Consider the following 17955-nt stretch of genomic DNA (forward strand, 5'->3'; position numbering starts at 1 on the left):
ACATTTCATCCAAGTGCAGTTTAAATGTAAATTTCCCCTATTAATATAAAAGGACCAAGTCAAATTCAAAATGCCATTCTTGACATGTTCCTTGAGTTAAACTTAGATTAATAATTGCTAACGTAACATTTTAATGTTTCTTTCTCCAGCCCTTCTTAAAGGTCTCGCATATTTGTTTTTTGCCTGGGCAACAAATTTCCACATACAATTACAGATATTATAGAAATAATCACCAATTCATTTACAAGAGTTGTAGTATTCCTGACATACAAATGGTAATATAACATTTATTACAACCTATAGCCAATATAATTTCAAAATTGAGAAATGGAAAAAGAAATTCTTTTTGTAAGAATATTATACCATATTTGAACATCACTGTCCTGTTTAATTATTTAAATGAATGGAGTGAAAGATTTTTCTTTTTCATACCAAGTAAGCACATCTCCAATCTCTCATCTTGAAGATATTTAAAAGGGGAGAAAAAACTCATGTTGGCAAATCATCTAAATTTTTATTTCCAGATAATATTTTTTTTTTCCAAATTGGCCATTGCTCAACAGACACAGATTCAGTGCATAGAAACAGGGGGAGAAATAGTCACCTAAAGTGATTCAAGGAAATTCTACTGCATTTAATAATCATTTTGTTTTCTTTTGAAGGACATTCAATGTTGTTTACATTGAATTTTCAGATATTGTCTGCTTTATTTTTATTTAAGCCATGAAGACAGAAAATCAAACTTTTGGAACAGAATTTATACTTCTTGGCTTTTTCCAATATGGCCAAATGAACACTGTCCTCTTTGTTACCATTGTGGGCCTCTTTTCAGTGACTTTGATGGGGAATATCATACTGATCCACCTCATCCGATTGGACACTCCACTCCACACTCCCATGTACTTCCTCCTCAGTCAGCTCTCCTTCATTGACATGATGTACATCTCCACCACGGTACCCAAGATGGCAGCAAACTTCCTGTCAAATAGTAAGACCATTACTTTTTTAGATTGTAAGATGCAAACCTTTGTGGTTTTGACCCTTGGTGGAACTGAAGCTCTTCTTCTTGGTTTCATGTCTTAGGATAGATATGTAGCGATCTGTCACCCTTTACATTATCCTGTGCTCATGAGCAAGACGATCTGTTTGTCCATGGTCACATGTGCATGGGCCAGTAGTTCTATCAATGCTTTAATACATACATTGCATGTATTTCAACTTCCATTCTGTACATCTCGGATCATTAACCACTTTTTCTGTGAAGTTCCATCTCTAATGCCTTTGGTGTGTCAGGACACCTCCTAGTGTAAGTATACCGTCCTCTTTAGTGTCCTTATCATTCTGCTACTACCATTCATGGCCATTCTGGCTTCCTATGCCCGGGTGCTTATTGTGGTATACCAGATGAGCTCAGGTAAAGGGCAGACAAAAGCCATCTCCATGTGTTCCTCTCATCTGATTGTGGCAAGCCTATTCTATGGGACTGCTCTCTCCACCTATACAAGACCACACACCTTGCATTACCCTGAGGAAGATAAAGTGGTGGTGGTATTTTACAGTATCGTTACACCTCTTCTGAACCCATTTATCTACAGTCTGAGGAATAAGGAGGTCATGGGGGCTAGGAAAAGAGTTTTGGGAAAATAGACATTTGTACAGAAAATATGACTTTAGGAACCCTTTATAGTTTGAGACTGAACAACATGATTTGATTAGCCTACCGTCTAGAGAGATGTAAGCTCAAAGAAATGTTTACAAAATAAATAATTAGACAAATGCCTTCATTTCTCCTCTCTTCAGAAATAACTAAATCACTACTATTGGAACTGGATTGATTTACAATGTATAAGCAAGAGAATGGTTGCCATTATCTACGTTGTTTATCTTCTAAAGCAGTAGATTTAGTACCTATAAACACAATACTCCTATGTCATAGCAAATATTTTTTCTTCTTTAATTTGCTGAAATAAAATGCATAGAAAATATAATTTATTGCAAAATGCGTAATACCTAGATAATATATATGATGACCAAACTGTAGTATAGAGCAGATTTCATATATCCACTCATTCTTTCATTCATTGAACAAAAGTTTTAATGCTTTAACTTTGTATGTGACGCAATTATAGGCACTGGTGATATGGGGTTGAGCAGTATAAAACTGAAATAAATGTCTGCTCTCTTAAAGTTTACATTTCACTGTGAGGTGAAAGACAATATATAAAATTAATGCATAAATTGTACAGTATATCAAAAAGTATTAATTGCCATGAAGAAAAACTAAGTGGAAAATTGGAATAGGGAAACTAAAAGATGTTTGCAATTATAAGTAAAATAGAGAAGGGAGAAACAAGAATGTGACAATTTGTCAGACTAAAAGGAGTTAAGGAAGAGAATCAAGTGGACATCTGAGGAAAAGTGTTCTGGGAAAAGCAAAGAGCAAGTGAGAACTTCCGTGATGGGAACATGCCCTGCATAGTCACAAAAGATCAAGGAGTAAATTGATGAGACTTAGGCAATAGGTAGATGTAATGGGGCCAGAACATGTAGTATAAATTAGATCAGTATGAGGATTCTGGATTTTAACCTAAAATGCTGGGCAACCATTGCTGAGTTGTGAGTATAGAATTGATGTGAACACAAGGAGGCCATTACAGTGGCCCAGTTGTGACAAAATATGGCCTTGGATCGAAGTGATATTAGTGGTGGAGCAAAAACTGGCCAGATTCAGGAGACTGGGAGAAAGCAGATATTTGAGTTTTGTGGACACATTGGGATATGAAATGCTACAAAATAAGAGGCATTCAGAATTGGGCTAAGACTTGGACTAAATAATTGGAAGTATGGAGTTGTCATCATTATAGTTCGGGGGAAGCCACAGGTGGAACGTTTTCATCATTCAGCATCTCTTGTGCTACTTTCACGTTGACTTCTTGGCCCCACAAACGCAGTCATTATTCTGACTTCTATCACCATTAAATAGAAGCTCTTATTTCTCATCACCATTGGGTAGAAACTTTGGAATCAGAAAAAAAAAAGTTCACTTTGATATCTGGCTTCTTTCAGTCAACATATTTAAAAGATTTAACCATATTTTTGTGTGTCTCTGTAACTCCATCATTTATATTACAAAGCTGCATTCCATTGTATGGTTCCTGAGCAATTGTTTCCGTTCTGATGCAGGAAATGTTTGGCTATCATGAATAAAACTACCATAAAACTTCGTGCACAAATGCTTTTTGAGAACATATTAACTGAATTATCTTGTATATACATCAAAGATTGAAATTGCTTGGTCATATTTTAAGTACATGTACAGCTATGAATGTGTTATTGCAATGTGGGTTTAATCATTTGTATTCCATTCAGCAATACAAGAGAAATTCTTAGAGTCTAATTGTTGATAATAAATAATGCAGTGACTTGCTAAACTACCTGGCACTAAATATAAAATTGGATATAAGCCATGACCATAAAATCCAACCAGTGCTCAAACAGTGCATGAATAATGGTATTGGAAGAAAGTATACATTTTCTGTGAAGTATTTAAGATAATCACTGACAAGATTGTTTTTAATCCATTGTCAATAATTTTAATAATTATGGTTTGTAATTCACAATTTTCAGTTTTCCACAACAGCAACAACAAAATATTAGGCATGCAAATAAACAGGAGCACATGGCTCATTCACAGGAAAAAATAAATAAATTTGAAACAATCCCTGAGTCAACTCAGATATTGGAATTACTAGAGAAATAATATAAATAAACTGTATTAAATATGTTCAAGGTGCTAATGGATACCATGTACAAAGGACTAAAGGTAACCAGTAAAATAATGTCTTAACAAATAGAGACTGCCAATAAGGAGATAGAAATTATAAAAGGACACCATATAGAAATTAACAATAATCTTTCTCAAACTCTTCCAAAAAATAGAAGTCAACTCATTCTAGAATGACATTATCACCCTGCTACCAAAGCAAAAAAAAATAAAATAAATCACAATGTACCTTATGAATATGGATGCAAATCGTCTATAAAATACTAACAAACCAAATTTGGCAGCAAATTGCAACAAAATACTAGCAAACCAAATAGGGCAGCGTATTGGAAGGACTATACACCACGACCCAGTGAAACTTATCCCATAAATGCAGAAGTGGTTAAACATAAATATCAATTAATTAAGAGAATGAACAAAAATGATTATATTAATTGATGCAGAAAAATCATTTGACACACTCCAGTACCCTTTCAGAATAAAATCTCCCAACAAACTAGAAATGTAAGGAAACTGCTTGTATCTTATTAAGGACAGTTATGGAATGCCCACGGCTGACATCACACACATTGGTGAAAAAGTAAAAGTTTTTCCGTAACATCAGGAACAAAACAAGGATGCTTGACTTCACAACTCTTATTCCATATTATTACGTAAATACTAGCCAGAAAAGTTAGGAAAAAAAAAAAAAATAGGAAATGGCATTCAAATTTGAAAAGAAGTAAATTTGTTCCTGTTCAAATGACATGATCTTATATACAGAATATCCTAAGAAATACTCTGGGCTCAAGCATAACAATGATTGTGAGGATGGCACAGGACGGAGGAGTGTTTCCTTCTGGTGTACATAGGAGTCGCTATGAGTCAGAACAAAGTTGACATCACCTAACAACAACAACAAAGAATACACACACACACACAACAAACCAACAAAAACAAAAATAAACTATTAGATTTAATATACAAATCCAACAAAATTGCAGGATGTCAGATGAACACACAAAAATCAGGTTTTGACTAGAGCTCTGGAGAACCAAACTTGATATCTCTGCTAATTTGGTTATTCATTCATTCATTTATCTCTCTCTATTCTGGAGAACCAAACTTGATATCTCTGCTTATTTGGTTATTCATTCATTCATTTATCTCTCTCTATTTATTTACTGATTACTCTCTTATACTTCAGATTTCTTCAATACCAAACTTTAGGTCTTTGAACCTTATCAGAGAGAGTGACTGTATGTACAGGACTTATTTTAAGTAATTCTCCCTGTAGATACTTTGTTCTAGTTTTGTTTATTTTTCTCTTGAAACTTTAGTAGAACCATGTCACACTGGGATGGGGAAAGCTTTTAGAAGGATTTGTGTCCACATTTGAGCAAAGCAGTGGAGGAGATGCTTCCATCCTTGAATCAATCTTAGTTTGTGTAAAATAATAATCCAAAAAGGCAGTAAAAACGGCATCATCATTAATAATCATCATTAAAGCTAATATTTATTGAGGGCTTACAGCATGCTGGACAACATTGTAAGTTGTTTGGCCCCTGAGAGATATCTCTCTTTATGCCACAGGAAGAGTTCTAGGTTTTCATGTTCTCTCAAAGTAGCTGACAACTCTCTGTGTATAATACACTTAAATATTTTTCTCACACAATATCAAGTGATAATAAAACAATAACAACAAGCACCACTTAAAGGTATCAAACCTAACTTCAGAGGTAGATTTTCATTGAAACTTAAGAAACTTGAACTGCAGATCCTCTCACCTGTGCAGGCCTCTTCCACAGTCATATCAATTTTATATTTGTATTTTTGCTCTCTTGTTCTTAAAGAAAATGCCAGAAACTGTACAAGTTTCACAGTATTCAAAACTTACAAATGTCACTTCGACATTCTAGAAATCCTTCCACAAGTGACTGAATGTGAGGCAAAAGTTGACTATTCATAGGACTCAATCGTTCAGTAAAAATCTGAGATTAGGGTTCCTAAACACCTGTGTTTCCTCCTAAAACTGATTCAGTGATTGTTTGGCCCCTGGAGTTTTCTTTGGAAAGTGATTTAGAGAATAATGAGACAAAATATTTCAAATTAAGGAATAATTATTATAAATTATAATTTATGAATTATAAAATAACATATATATCATAATTGGAGAAAAATGAAGATAAGATCTTATGATGTGACTTACATCCCTGTCTGTACATGAGAGAATAAACCTGTGTATTTTTTTCCCAAAATCTAACCCACATCGAGTTTCTTCTTAAGCCATTGCAATTTTTCTTTTCCCATTCTTGAGCACAGCAGCTATTTCATGTCATCCCACAGAATCAGGTAAGGGAATTGACTGGTTAAAATTTCAACTCACTTCAATTTTTACAGATTAAGTACATCTCATCGAAATAGAACAACGTTATTGAGCACCATGCCAAACTCTAAATTCTAATCTACACGTGGGCACTTTAACCCTTAGGGATTACAGCATCTGTATTTGATCTGTGGACTTTCAGAAATCGGAGTCCCTTACTTCCATGGCCAAGCCAACCTTCCTATTTTGGGAATAAAATTATTGCAAAATTTAGCACATTAATAATATCCTCAGTATTTCATGCATATTTTGTATAGAAAAAAATCAAACTATACATTAGCTGATTACTATGTGGAGTCAAAATCTACATACATATTTTAAAGGCTAAATAGTTAACTTTTAAAAAAAATTTTGAAGCAATCAGCTAATATCAATTATTTGATTTTTTTTTTTCACTTGAACAAATATATTTTGAGGCTTGACCCTTTGTTCATTTCCCTCCCTCCCCCCAGGAATGCAGACACCAGGACTAATAAAATATCACTTGTAATTTGTACAATGTGCTTAATCACGGACTACAGGTCTAGTTTTCCCAGAAGGTCTCTGAGAAACAAAATATGAATTCCACCCTGATCAGGCAGCCAGCCTGTGTCCACCGAGAGGTTTAAAGTCTATATAAGGACGAGAAAATGAGTTTGAACATTTGATTCTTTTTTCCACTAAATTTTTTCATGGTAAATGATTGAAGACTTATTTGCTGAGGCAAAAAAAAAAAAGCAATCTGCAAGCTCATAGAATGGTAACACTTCCTAAAATGTGTTTCAAATTAGAGATTTCATAGCTTTGGATTTCTTTGTGAATTTATTTTTCTGTCATCCTGTAGAAGTGTCAAGTAGCTTGATTTTCCTAATACATGCAGTTTTGTCTGTGACTTTTTAATATATATGACAAACAAATAATATAATTTAACTTAAAAATTTTTGAAAGACAGACTTGCTGTGCCTCTCTAATGCTGTGCCCAAGTGGGGTGACAGGAAAATCTTTTATGTAATTCTGCAGATCCATTTCCCAACTCCCTGTTTAATGATTTATTAAAAAAAAAAAAAAAAAAAGTCTTCTAGGAGAATGAAACAGATCTCTATATGAAAGATGATATATCTCAATTAAAATAAAATTTTAAACTATTTTTTATATATGTAAAATAATCTATATGTCTAACTGGAAACCCTGGTGGCGTAGTGGTTAAGTGCTGCAGCTGCTAACCAAGAGGTCGGCAATTCAAATCTGCCAGGCGCTCCTTGGAAACTCTATGGGGCAGTTCTGCTCTGTCCGATAGGGTCGCTATGAGTCGGAATCAACTCGATGGCAGTGGGTTTCTAATGAAAAAGAATATGGTTTTCAACACGGTGGCTGATTTTTCAGTTTTAAAAACATGGCCTGCTAGCGGTAAAGCAGTCTTGTTCATAATAACAACCATTCAGATTTCAAATAACTCTTTTGGGCCATTTATTACTCTGAATTTAACCTACAATGTTATAATACCTTGAATACTTTGCTACAATTCGTGTCAAAAAGATCAATATACAACTAATCTCAGGGACACTATTTAAAGGAATGTGTTTTATTTGAAAAATTATGTAGAGTGAATAGTATTTTTCTTGCAGGCCCATTTCCTTTGATTTGGGCAATTTCTGGGCTGGCTAGATTATCCATATTACATTTGGATGATCTCTGCAAAAATTGAATATCCAGGTATGTTATCTGAGATTAATTTGGCCATATATTGATTTTAAATTTTCTTGGGACAGCAATCACAAAAGAGCAAGGTAAGAGACGTGTCTTTGTAAAGCGAGAAAAGGGTAGGGTTTGAAGGTCCAGTGCAATCCCTACTGGGCAGCATGGCCCTGGAGGCATCACTAGTAGTCTTGACTGGGGTAGAAAAAAATGTTTCTTATTTTTGCCTTGCCACTTTGTATTATGCTCAAGGCATAGTCATATTCAACAATATTATTGGAATGGTGAAAGGTTGTAAACTATTTCAAGCGATACAAATTCGTGGTGAGAATCTTTGCAGTTGAATTAAAATATTTTGTAAATTGTTTTATTTCAAGTGAAATACATATGCATACATGCATGTGCATATATATTTCTATATATAATGTGTAGCTGTCTAGTTTTCATAACTGATTTTGAATACATGCACATTATCTCACCAAGCTGATATTTTTTAGTTCCCTTATCTGTTTTTATCATGTACTCATCATTCCAAATTGCTTCTGTAAAATATATTAAGTTTACTATACTTCTACAAATTTTTTATACAATGAAAATTCCTAACATGATATTGTTAGTTCAAAAAAAAAAAAGTATGCCTTAGTTTATACAAACTTGGCTGACTATAGATAATGTAAAAAATAAAATTTCTACTAGATTAAATTTGCATATGAACTTATAAGCTTTATTTGCAATTCATGAATAGGAAGTTTCAGACAATAGCTTCCCAATTCATGAATAGCAGATATAGTTTATGAGCTCATATACAAATTAATCTTGTAGAAGTTTCATTTTCAACAGATTTATGGTGATGGAGAAGGGATTAATGGGACATTCTGAACTAGGTTAAGCGCAGCAGGCAAGTCCTAACTGGTTAATTTACATTTCGGCTTCTGAGAAGGACAGGCATTTACTGAACGAAGACTTACATTTTGGTTTGCTCATGTGACTGCATCTTGGACCAAGTATAGTCAAGTTAACGGTAAATATAACTGATGATGAGTCATTGAATTTTATGTGCCAGAATTGTATTAGTACTTGCATGTGTATAATCAACAATTGTTATTGTCAGTTAATTTTGTGCTTTGCTGCTAACCAAAGGGTTGGCAGTTCGAGTCTACCAGCCACTCCTTGGAAACCCTATGGGGCAATTCTACTCTGTCCTATAGGGTCTCTGTGAATCGGAATCAACTCAACAACAAGGGGTTTTATATTAAAGTTGGCTAGTTTTTAATTGAAAATATTTTCTATTTCTTAACGTTGTTCTGCAATAAGAATTATCCAAAACTTCTGAATTTTAAAAAAGCCATCAGTAGTCTTTTGAGTTCATATCCTGATTGAGCAGCAAGTGATAAACTTTTACTAATTGCCACTTCTTCCAAGTGCAGTTTAAATGTAAATTTCCCGAATTAATATAACAGGACTAAGTAAAATTAAAAATGCCATTCTTGACATGCTTCTTGAGTTAAATTTAGATAAATAATTGTTAACTTCTATTTTAATGATTCATTCTCCAACCATCCCTTAGGTCTGGCATATAGATAGATAGATAGATAGATAGATAGATAGATAGATAGATAGATAGATAGATAGATAGATAGATAGATAGATAGATAGATAGATAGATAGATAGATAGATAGATAGATAGATAGATAGATAGATAGATAGGTAGATAGGTAGGTAGGTAGATAGGTAGATAGGTAGGTAGATGATAGATAGGTAGGTAGGTAGGTAGATAGGTAGGTAGGTAGGTAGATCGATGGATCTTTTTTTTTTTTTGGAGGGCTTTGTCAATGAATTCCCATTTACACTTACAGATGTTATCTATATAACCACCAATTCATTTAGAAGAGCTAAAATATTCCTGACCCACAAATGTTAATATAATTTAAAAAAGTTTTTTTCTTACAATGTATAAAAATAATTTTTTTTCTTTTTTTTTAAATTCAAAATTGAAAAATGGAGTCAAGAATTTTTTTTTAAAGAATATTATACCATGTTTAACCAACAGTGCAATTCTAAACTATATATATGAAGGAATTGAGTGAAAGATTTTTTCACAACACGTGAACATGTCTCTAGTCTATCATCATGAAGATATTTACAAGGGGAGTAGTAACTCATGTTGGCAAATCATCTAAATGTTTTATCCCGATATTATATTTTTATTCTGTGATCAATTTTAAAGAAACGTTATTTTTATTTTTTCAAAATGCCCATTGCTCAATAGACACAGATTCAGTGCATAAAAACCCAAAACCAAACCCATTGCTGTTGAATTGATTCTGACCTATAGTACCCTATAGCACAGAGAAGAACTGCCCCATAGAGTTTCCAAGGAGTGCCTGGTGGATTCAAACTGCTGACCTTTGGGTTAGCAGTCGTTGCACTTAACTACTACACTACCAGGGTTTCCTGTATAAAAATAGGGAGAGACAGTCACCTAAGCTGATTAAAGGGAATTCTACTGCATTTAATAATCATTTTGTTTTCTCTCAAAGGTCAGTGTTGTTACATGGAATTTTCAGATATGGTCTGCTTTGTTTTGATTTAAGCCATGAAGACAGAAAATCAAACTTTTGGAGCAGAGTTTATACTTCTTGGCCTTTTCCAATATGGCCAAATGAACAAGATATTCTTCGTTGCCATTACTGTCATCTTCTCAGTGGCTTTGATGGGAAATATCATACTGATCCACCTCATGCGATTGGACACTCTGCTCCACACTCCCATGTACTTCCTCCTCAGTCAGCTCTCCTTCATTGACATGATGTACATCTCCACCACGGTACCCAAGATGGCGACAAACTTCCTGTCAAATAGTAAGACCATTGCTTTTTTCGGTTGTGAGATTCAGACCTTTCTGTTTTTGACTCTTGGTGGAAGTGAAGCTCTTCTTGGTTTCATGTCTTATGATAGACACGTAGCGATCTGTCACCCTTCACATTATCCTGTGCTCATGAGCAAGACGATCTGTTTGTCCATGGTCACATGTGCATGGGCCAGTAGTTCTATCAATGCTTTAATACATACACTGTATGTATTTCAACTTCCATTCTGTACATCTCGGATCCTTAATCACTTTTTCTGTGAAGTTCCATCTCTAATGCCTTTGGTGTGTCAGGACACCTCCCAGTATGAGTATACTGTCCTCTTTAGTGGCCTTGTCATTCTGTTACTACCATTCATGGCTGTTCTGGCTTCCTATGCCCAGGTGCTTATTGTGGTGTACCAGATGAGCTCAGGTAAAGGGCAGACGAAAGCCATCTCCACGTGTTCCTCTCATCTGATTGTGGCAAGCCTATTCTATGGGACTACTCTCTCCACCTATACAAGCCACATTCCTTGCATTACCCTGAGGAAGATAAAGTGGTGGCGGTGTTTTACAGTATCATTACACCTCTTCTGAACCCATTTATCTACAGTCTGAGGAATAAGGAGGTCATGGGGGCCATGAGAAGAGTGCTGGGAAAATGGATATTTGTACAGAAAATATGACTTTAAGAACCCTTTATAGTTTGAGACTGAACAACGTGATTTGATTAGCCTACTGTCTAGAGATATGTAAGTTCAAAGAAATGTTTACAAAATAAATAAATGTAACAATGCCTTGGTTTCTCCACTTTTCAGAAATAACTAAAGCATTGTTATTGGAACTGGGTGGATTTGCTGTGTAAAAGCAAGAGAATGGTTGCCATTATCAACTTTATCTTCTAAAGCAATAGATTTAATCCCTGTCAACACAATGCTCCCATGTCATAACAAATTTTTAGTACCTTTTTTAATATTCTGAAATAAAATGCACATGAAATATAATTTACCATATAATACATAATATCAGGAAAATACATATGATGACCAAACTATAATATAGAGCAAAGTGCATACAACCACTTATTTATTTATTTATTTATTCATTCATTGAACAAGGGCTTTAATGCTTTAACTCTGTATGTTTTTCACCAAAAAGTATTAATCACCATGAAGAAGAACTAAGTGGAAAATTGGAATCGGGAAAACAAAGGATATTTGCAATGTTAAGTCAAACAGAGAAGGGAGAACCAAGAATGCAACATTTGTTAAAAACTAAAAGGAGTCGAGGACAAGAGACAAGTGGATATCTGTGGATGAATGTTCTGGGAAGAGCAAAGAACAAGTGAGAATTCCCTGAGGTGGGGACATGCCCAACATAGTCACAAAAGATCAAGGAGTAAATTGGTGAGACACAGAAAATAGGTATATGTCTTGGAGCCGGGTCTTACAGTGTAAATTAGATGGATGTGAGGATTGTGGCTTTGAACCTAAAACAACGGGCTACCTTTGCAGAGTTGTGGTAGAGAATTGATGTGGGCAGAAGAAAGCCATTGCAGTAGTCCAGCTGTGACAAGATATTACCTTGGACCAAGGTGATATTAGTGGAGAGGCAAAGACTGGGCAGATTCAGGAGACTGGGAGAAAGCAGACATTTGAGTTTTGTGGACACATGGGATGTGAAATACTATGAAATAAGAAGCTTTCAGAATTGGGCTAAAACTTGAAATAAACAACTGGAGGTATGGAACCGTCATCGTTACAGCTTGAGGGAAACCACAGGTGGAGCATTTCATCATTCGTCATCTCTTATGCTACTTTCATGTTAATGCCTTGGGCCCACAATTACAATCATTATTCTGGCTTCTATCACCGTTAAATAGAAGCTCTTACTTCTCATCACCATTGAGTAGAAACTTTTAAATCAGAAAATAAGTTCTCTTTGATGTCTGGTTTCTTTTCCTAAACATATTTAAAAGGTTTAACCATATTTTTGAGTGTTTCCATCATTTTTATTACAAAGCTGAATTCCATCATATGGCTTAGAATTATTTCCATTCTGATGTCAGAAATGTTTGGCTATAATGAATAAAACTACCATAAAGCTTCCTGTACAAGTGTTTTTTGAGAACACGTGAACTCAATTCTCTTGTATATATACCTAAATTGAAATTGCTTGGTCATAAATTAGGCACATGTTTAGCTCTAATAGCGTTATCCGAATTGGATTTAATCATTTATTTTCCAATCAGTAATATATGGAAACTTCTTAGAGTCTGAGTGTTGATAATAAATAATGCAGGGGGTTGCTAAACTACTTGGTGCTAAATATAAAGTGGGATATAAACCATGAGAGCAAAATACAACCAGTGTGCCATCAGTGCATGAACAATGGTATTGGAAGAAAGCGTTTATTTCTGTGAAGTATTTTAGAGATTCACTGACAAGTTTTTTTGGATCCATTGTCAATAATTTTAATAATAATTATATGTAATGGCCTTTAGGAACACTCATTTTTGGTTCAAGACAAAATGTGTTTATTGGTCTATGAATGCCTTACTTCGGTCAGTTTGTTTATAATGTATACCTGTAAGTTCACCACCCAACCCAACAACTAAAATAGTAAATTTGTTTATCTTTAGTGCTCCTCCAACTCATGGCGACCCCATGTGTGTCAGAGTAGAACTCTTCTTGGTAGAGTTTTCAACGGCTTATTTTTCTAATGTAGATCACCAATCCATTCTTCTGAGGTGCCTCTGGGTAGACTCGAACCACCAAGCTTTCAGTTAGCAGTGACTATGTTAACTGTTCGCACCATGCAGGGACTCCTCATATCCTCCTATACCTCCACCATCATTCTGAATTTTTAGTTTTTTAATTCTCTTGCTATAATTATAATATAGAATTCGTAGGGTATTAGAAAATATTTTTAGATGCTGTAGAACTTAATAAAGGGGTCTTAAGTTGTAGATAATCTTTTTGAAAATTGATTGTTTTTTCAGTTGACATTACTAACTCTCCAGGTTGAATGAAATGACAGCCCATTCTATTTTATTATTGAATGGCATTCTATTTTAAGACTATACTACACATTTATCCATTTTTTGTTGTTGGTGTTGTTGCTGACAGATGCTTGTTTTATTTCTAGTTGTCTACTATTATGTACAATGCACTTATAAACATTGTTGCATTTGTCTCCTGTTTCCCATAAACAAGAGTTTGTATTTTGTATATATCTATGAATGGAATTGGTGGTGAAATTACTTAAGTGTGTAAACCGTTTGTGTTTTACATAAAGTTTGAAATTCTAATTTACACTTACTATCAAACATGAAAATAACAAATCCATATTTTAATAAATGTACATTCAAATTAAATGAATTTTAACATATTGAAATATTTTTCACACAGACTGCATGCAAGTTCACATCTGTAGAGCACATCAGTCGCTGAAGTATATGGTTGCATGTCCAGTTGCTAGCTTCAAGTTTCAGGTAATCTCCACCCCCAGCTTCTTGATCTTGGCCTTAGAGTTTTATACATCCTTGATCTTTTATTATTATAATTAATTTTTGTAGTATTTTTGACCATTTCCATTCTTTTGAGTTCCAATAGAGCCTAAACCTGACTAAACATGATGCCTAAACTTCAATAGCTATAGCTAACAAACTTTTTTAAGTAAATAGCAATTTGAAGGATGATTTGTGTAAGTTATATAGAATAAAGAAATCCATATACAGTACATTCACAACTAATCAGCTGGATTATCACAAATTGAACAAACCTATATGAAAGTAGTAACATATCATTAGCACTTGAGAAGATTCCTCATGCCTCCCCCTAGCTGCTGCCCATACTTACTTGTAATGAAACCATTATATTTAAGTGCATTATCCATGAATTATACTGAACAATGAAAAAATAAATCATTTCAATTATTACATAAATTCAATATAATCCCCATTAGAATTCCATCAGTGTGTGCATGTGTGTGTGTTTAATTTACAAGTTGGCTATAGAATTTATACAAAATGATGCAAAAAACAGTAATACCTCAAAAGGAGTTTTAAAAATAATTAAATGAGATGCATCACTCTATGTGATATCAAAAATTTATATTGATATAGTTATAGACCAATGGAAGAGAATACATAATTCAGATGCACACAAACGTGTACAATGATGAGTCACGTATGTCAGGTGCTTGTATGGGGAGTGATAAAAGGATACACATTTCAGTGAAAGTTGTTGGATCAATTGTATATCCGTGTATATTTTTAAAAAATAAGATGTGGATAATGTCAGTGAAAATGACCAAGTTGATAGCCTCAGATAGCTTCTGTGGAGGGCCTGTTCCTGCACAGAAACAACAACAAACAAAAAGTGTTAGAATCAACTTTTTTAGAAATTTAGAAAGTTTTAAAATATTTACAGCAACCAAGCAAATACTGAAATAAGAGAAAACCAGAAAACCAAACCCACTCCCATCAAGTCGATTCCGACTCATAGCAACCCTATAGGACAGAGTAGAACTGCACCATAGTTTCCAAGGAGCGTCTGGTGGATTCGAACTGCTGACCTCTTGGTTAGCAGCTATAGCACTTAACCACTACGCCACCAGCGTTTCTGAAATAAGAGAAGGGTCACTTAAAAACATCAGGAGAGGGAATGTTAGAGAAAACAGTGTGTTAAGAAGGTATAGGATTCATTCCCTCCACTGAAGCAATGAAAAAAAACAAAAACCAAACCCAATGCCGTCGAGTCGACTCCCACTCATAGCGACCCTATAGAACAGAGTAGAACTGCCCCATAGAGTTTCCAAGGAGCGCCTGGAGGCTTCGAAATGCCGACCCTTTGGTTAGCAGCTGTAGCACTTAACCACTAGGCCACCAGGGTTTCCCTGAAGCAATGAATAAGTGGAGAAAAAAAACTGACAGAATAAACGTTAAGGGCTTCATGAGAAAAGATGCTGTTGAATTTTGATGAAAAATGGTGGCATTTTTGTTTATTCACCTACTATCCCCCATTCTCCACTTGGCAGCTGCCATGAAGACAGCAGCTCACATTCCTGGTGTGGCTTGCTGGTGCCAGGGTGTGGACAAGACAGATCTTTTTTCTAAAAATGTTGTTGTTGTTTATTACCAATCTGGTAGTTCCCAGAGATACCCGCTCTGAGATAGGCCTTGGCTTTACTCCTCTCAGATATGAGTGGCTACCAGGTGGTATCTGTCTGTCAAAAGCCTTAAAGACATATAATGCCATAACCAGCTGAGGTAAGGAATGGAGAACAGGGAAAGAAGCAGACAAACCTGATAGCCTGGAAAAGAAGAGGCTGACGAGGCAGATGCATGGGAGAATAAACTGTTTGTAGAGATACTGAATGTACTGAAGGATCAGAGATCCAAGGCACATTCCCAGGTTGAATGCATGCTCAGACAAGATCTGAGAGGACCCTAGGTTTGGGCCTCTGGCAGATCTTTGGGCTCTGCACAAACGGAGGTATAGACTAAGGCCCAATTGTAGGTGGCCTGGCTAAGCATTGAAAGAGTATCTAATTCAGAGTTAATCTTCAATGACCAGGAAAGTGTTTTTAGTTTTCTTTTTCTTATCTTTTTGACTCCAGAAAAGGTCTCTATCAGGTCACTGGTTGACCACTAAAATAACTGAAGATAGACTTCAGTGACCACACATGGCAAAGAATACAGTCTGAGAAAAATAATAAATACATACAAACAAAAAAACAAATAAATAGTTTGGAAATGTCACTAAACAGATGACCGCAGCCCTCAACAATAACAGCAAGCACTAGGTAGGCTGGAGAATCTGTTTATCAGAGTTAACACATTATAAAATTCACAAAGCCCAGTGTTTGGTAAAAATGCTAGGCATGCCAAGAAACAGGAAGTACAACCAATTCACAGGAAAAAAAAAATCGGTAAAAGCAGTCCCTGAAGAACCAATGACATAGAATTGCTCGGCAAATCGTTTAAATCTACTGCTTTAAACATGGTCAAAGACCTAAAGGAAATCAGGAGAATAATGTCTCAACAAATAGAGAATATCAATAATGACAAAGAAATTATAAAGAAGGCATCAAATAGAAATTAACATCAATCTTTCTCAAACTTTTCCAAAAACTAAAAGGAAGGAATAATTTGTAACTCAATCCATGATGCTATCAACATCCTAATATTTAGCCAGACGAAGCCATCAGAAAAAAATATTGCATAGAAATATCTATGGAAATCCTCAACAAAATAGTAAAACTCCAATCCAGCAGCATATTAAAAGAACCATATGCCATAACCCCTTGAGCTTTACCCCACAAGTGCAGGAGTAGTAGCTCAACATATAAAAGTCAATCAGTGTAATGCAACACATTAATAGAATGTAGGGAGAGGGGGATGATCTATCAACTGATGCAGAAAAAAGCGTTTAACAAAAAGCACTCAAAAATTAGGAATAAAAGGGAACTTCCTATTGTGTGAGAGTCAAAAATGGCCTCTGTGTATTAGCCCCAAGTTGTTTACTTCTTCAAGTAAGCTGAGGCGTATTATACGAAAAAAAAAAAAAAACTGGCATGAAACTCAAACTTGTACATGTCCAACTGATTTAAAAATAGCCCAAATAAGCAGATTTTTAGCCACTTGGAACCTGCCTGTTTTACATACGCTGCAAAACTGGACTTAACTTCTGCTAGTCCTAAAAAAAAAAAAAGATAAATTCCTGTAGTTATAAAGACCTTAAGATGCTGCTGCTTTTAGAGCTCTCTGACCCAGAGACTTATCACCTGGCTGCAGGAGGATATCGCTTCTTACCCCTGGGAGCTTTCTTGCTCTCTTTTCCTTCTGATGCTACCTATGACTCTAGCCTCTGGAAGACCTTCTGCTACAGGGACCACCCCCTTGCATGTGACTTTCAATGTGTTGGCCCCATTAACAAAAGAACAAAAAAATCAGTCTTACAATAAAACAATGAAATGTTCCTTAGGAATGAGGATGGCAAGACTTCATCTTACTTACTTTGGACACATTATCTGGAAAGACTGATCACTAGGAAAAGAAGTCCTGTTAGGTGAAGTAGAAGATCACAAAAATAAAGGAAACCCTCAGAAAGATGGATTGACGCAATAACCACAACAACGGACTCAAACATACCAACAATCATTAGGATGGCATGGGACCAGGGAAAATTTCTTTGTCTTATATATTAGGTTAGTTTGTGTAGAAGCCAACTAAATAGCAACTGCTCTCAACAACAACATTCGGCGCAAGACATCAA

At 35.1% G+C, this 17955-nt stretch overlaps 1 protein-coding gene across 1 annotated transcript; it reads left to right on the plus strand.

Annotated features, from left to right (window-relative positions):
• The first annotated feature begins 592 nt into the window (after window positions 1–592).
• LOC126058411 (olfactory receptor 2AK2-like) lies at window positions 593–15882 on the plus strand. The gene is made up of 4 exons (XM_049853483.1): window positions 593–988; window positions 10419–10685; window positions 14086–14168; window positions 15877–15882. Exons 1-4 carry the CDS (start codon window positions 724–726, stop codon window positions 15880–15882), a joined length of 621 nt encoding a protein of 206 aa, XP_049709440.1. The 5' UTR covers window positions 593–723.
• The last annotated feature ends 2073 nt before the right edge of the window (window positions 15883–17955 follow it).

This window comes from Elephas maximus, chromosome 14, assembly GCF_024166365.1.
Source record: "Elephas maximus indicus isolate mEleMax1 chromosome 14, mEleMax1 primary haplotype, whole genome shotgun sequence".
NCBI lineage: Eukaryota > Metazoa > Chordata > Mammalia > Proboscidea > Elephantidae > Elephas > Elephas maximus.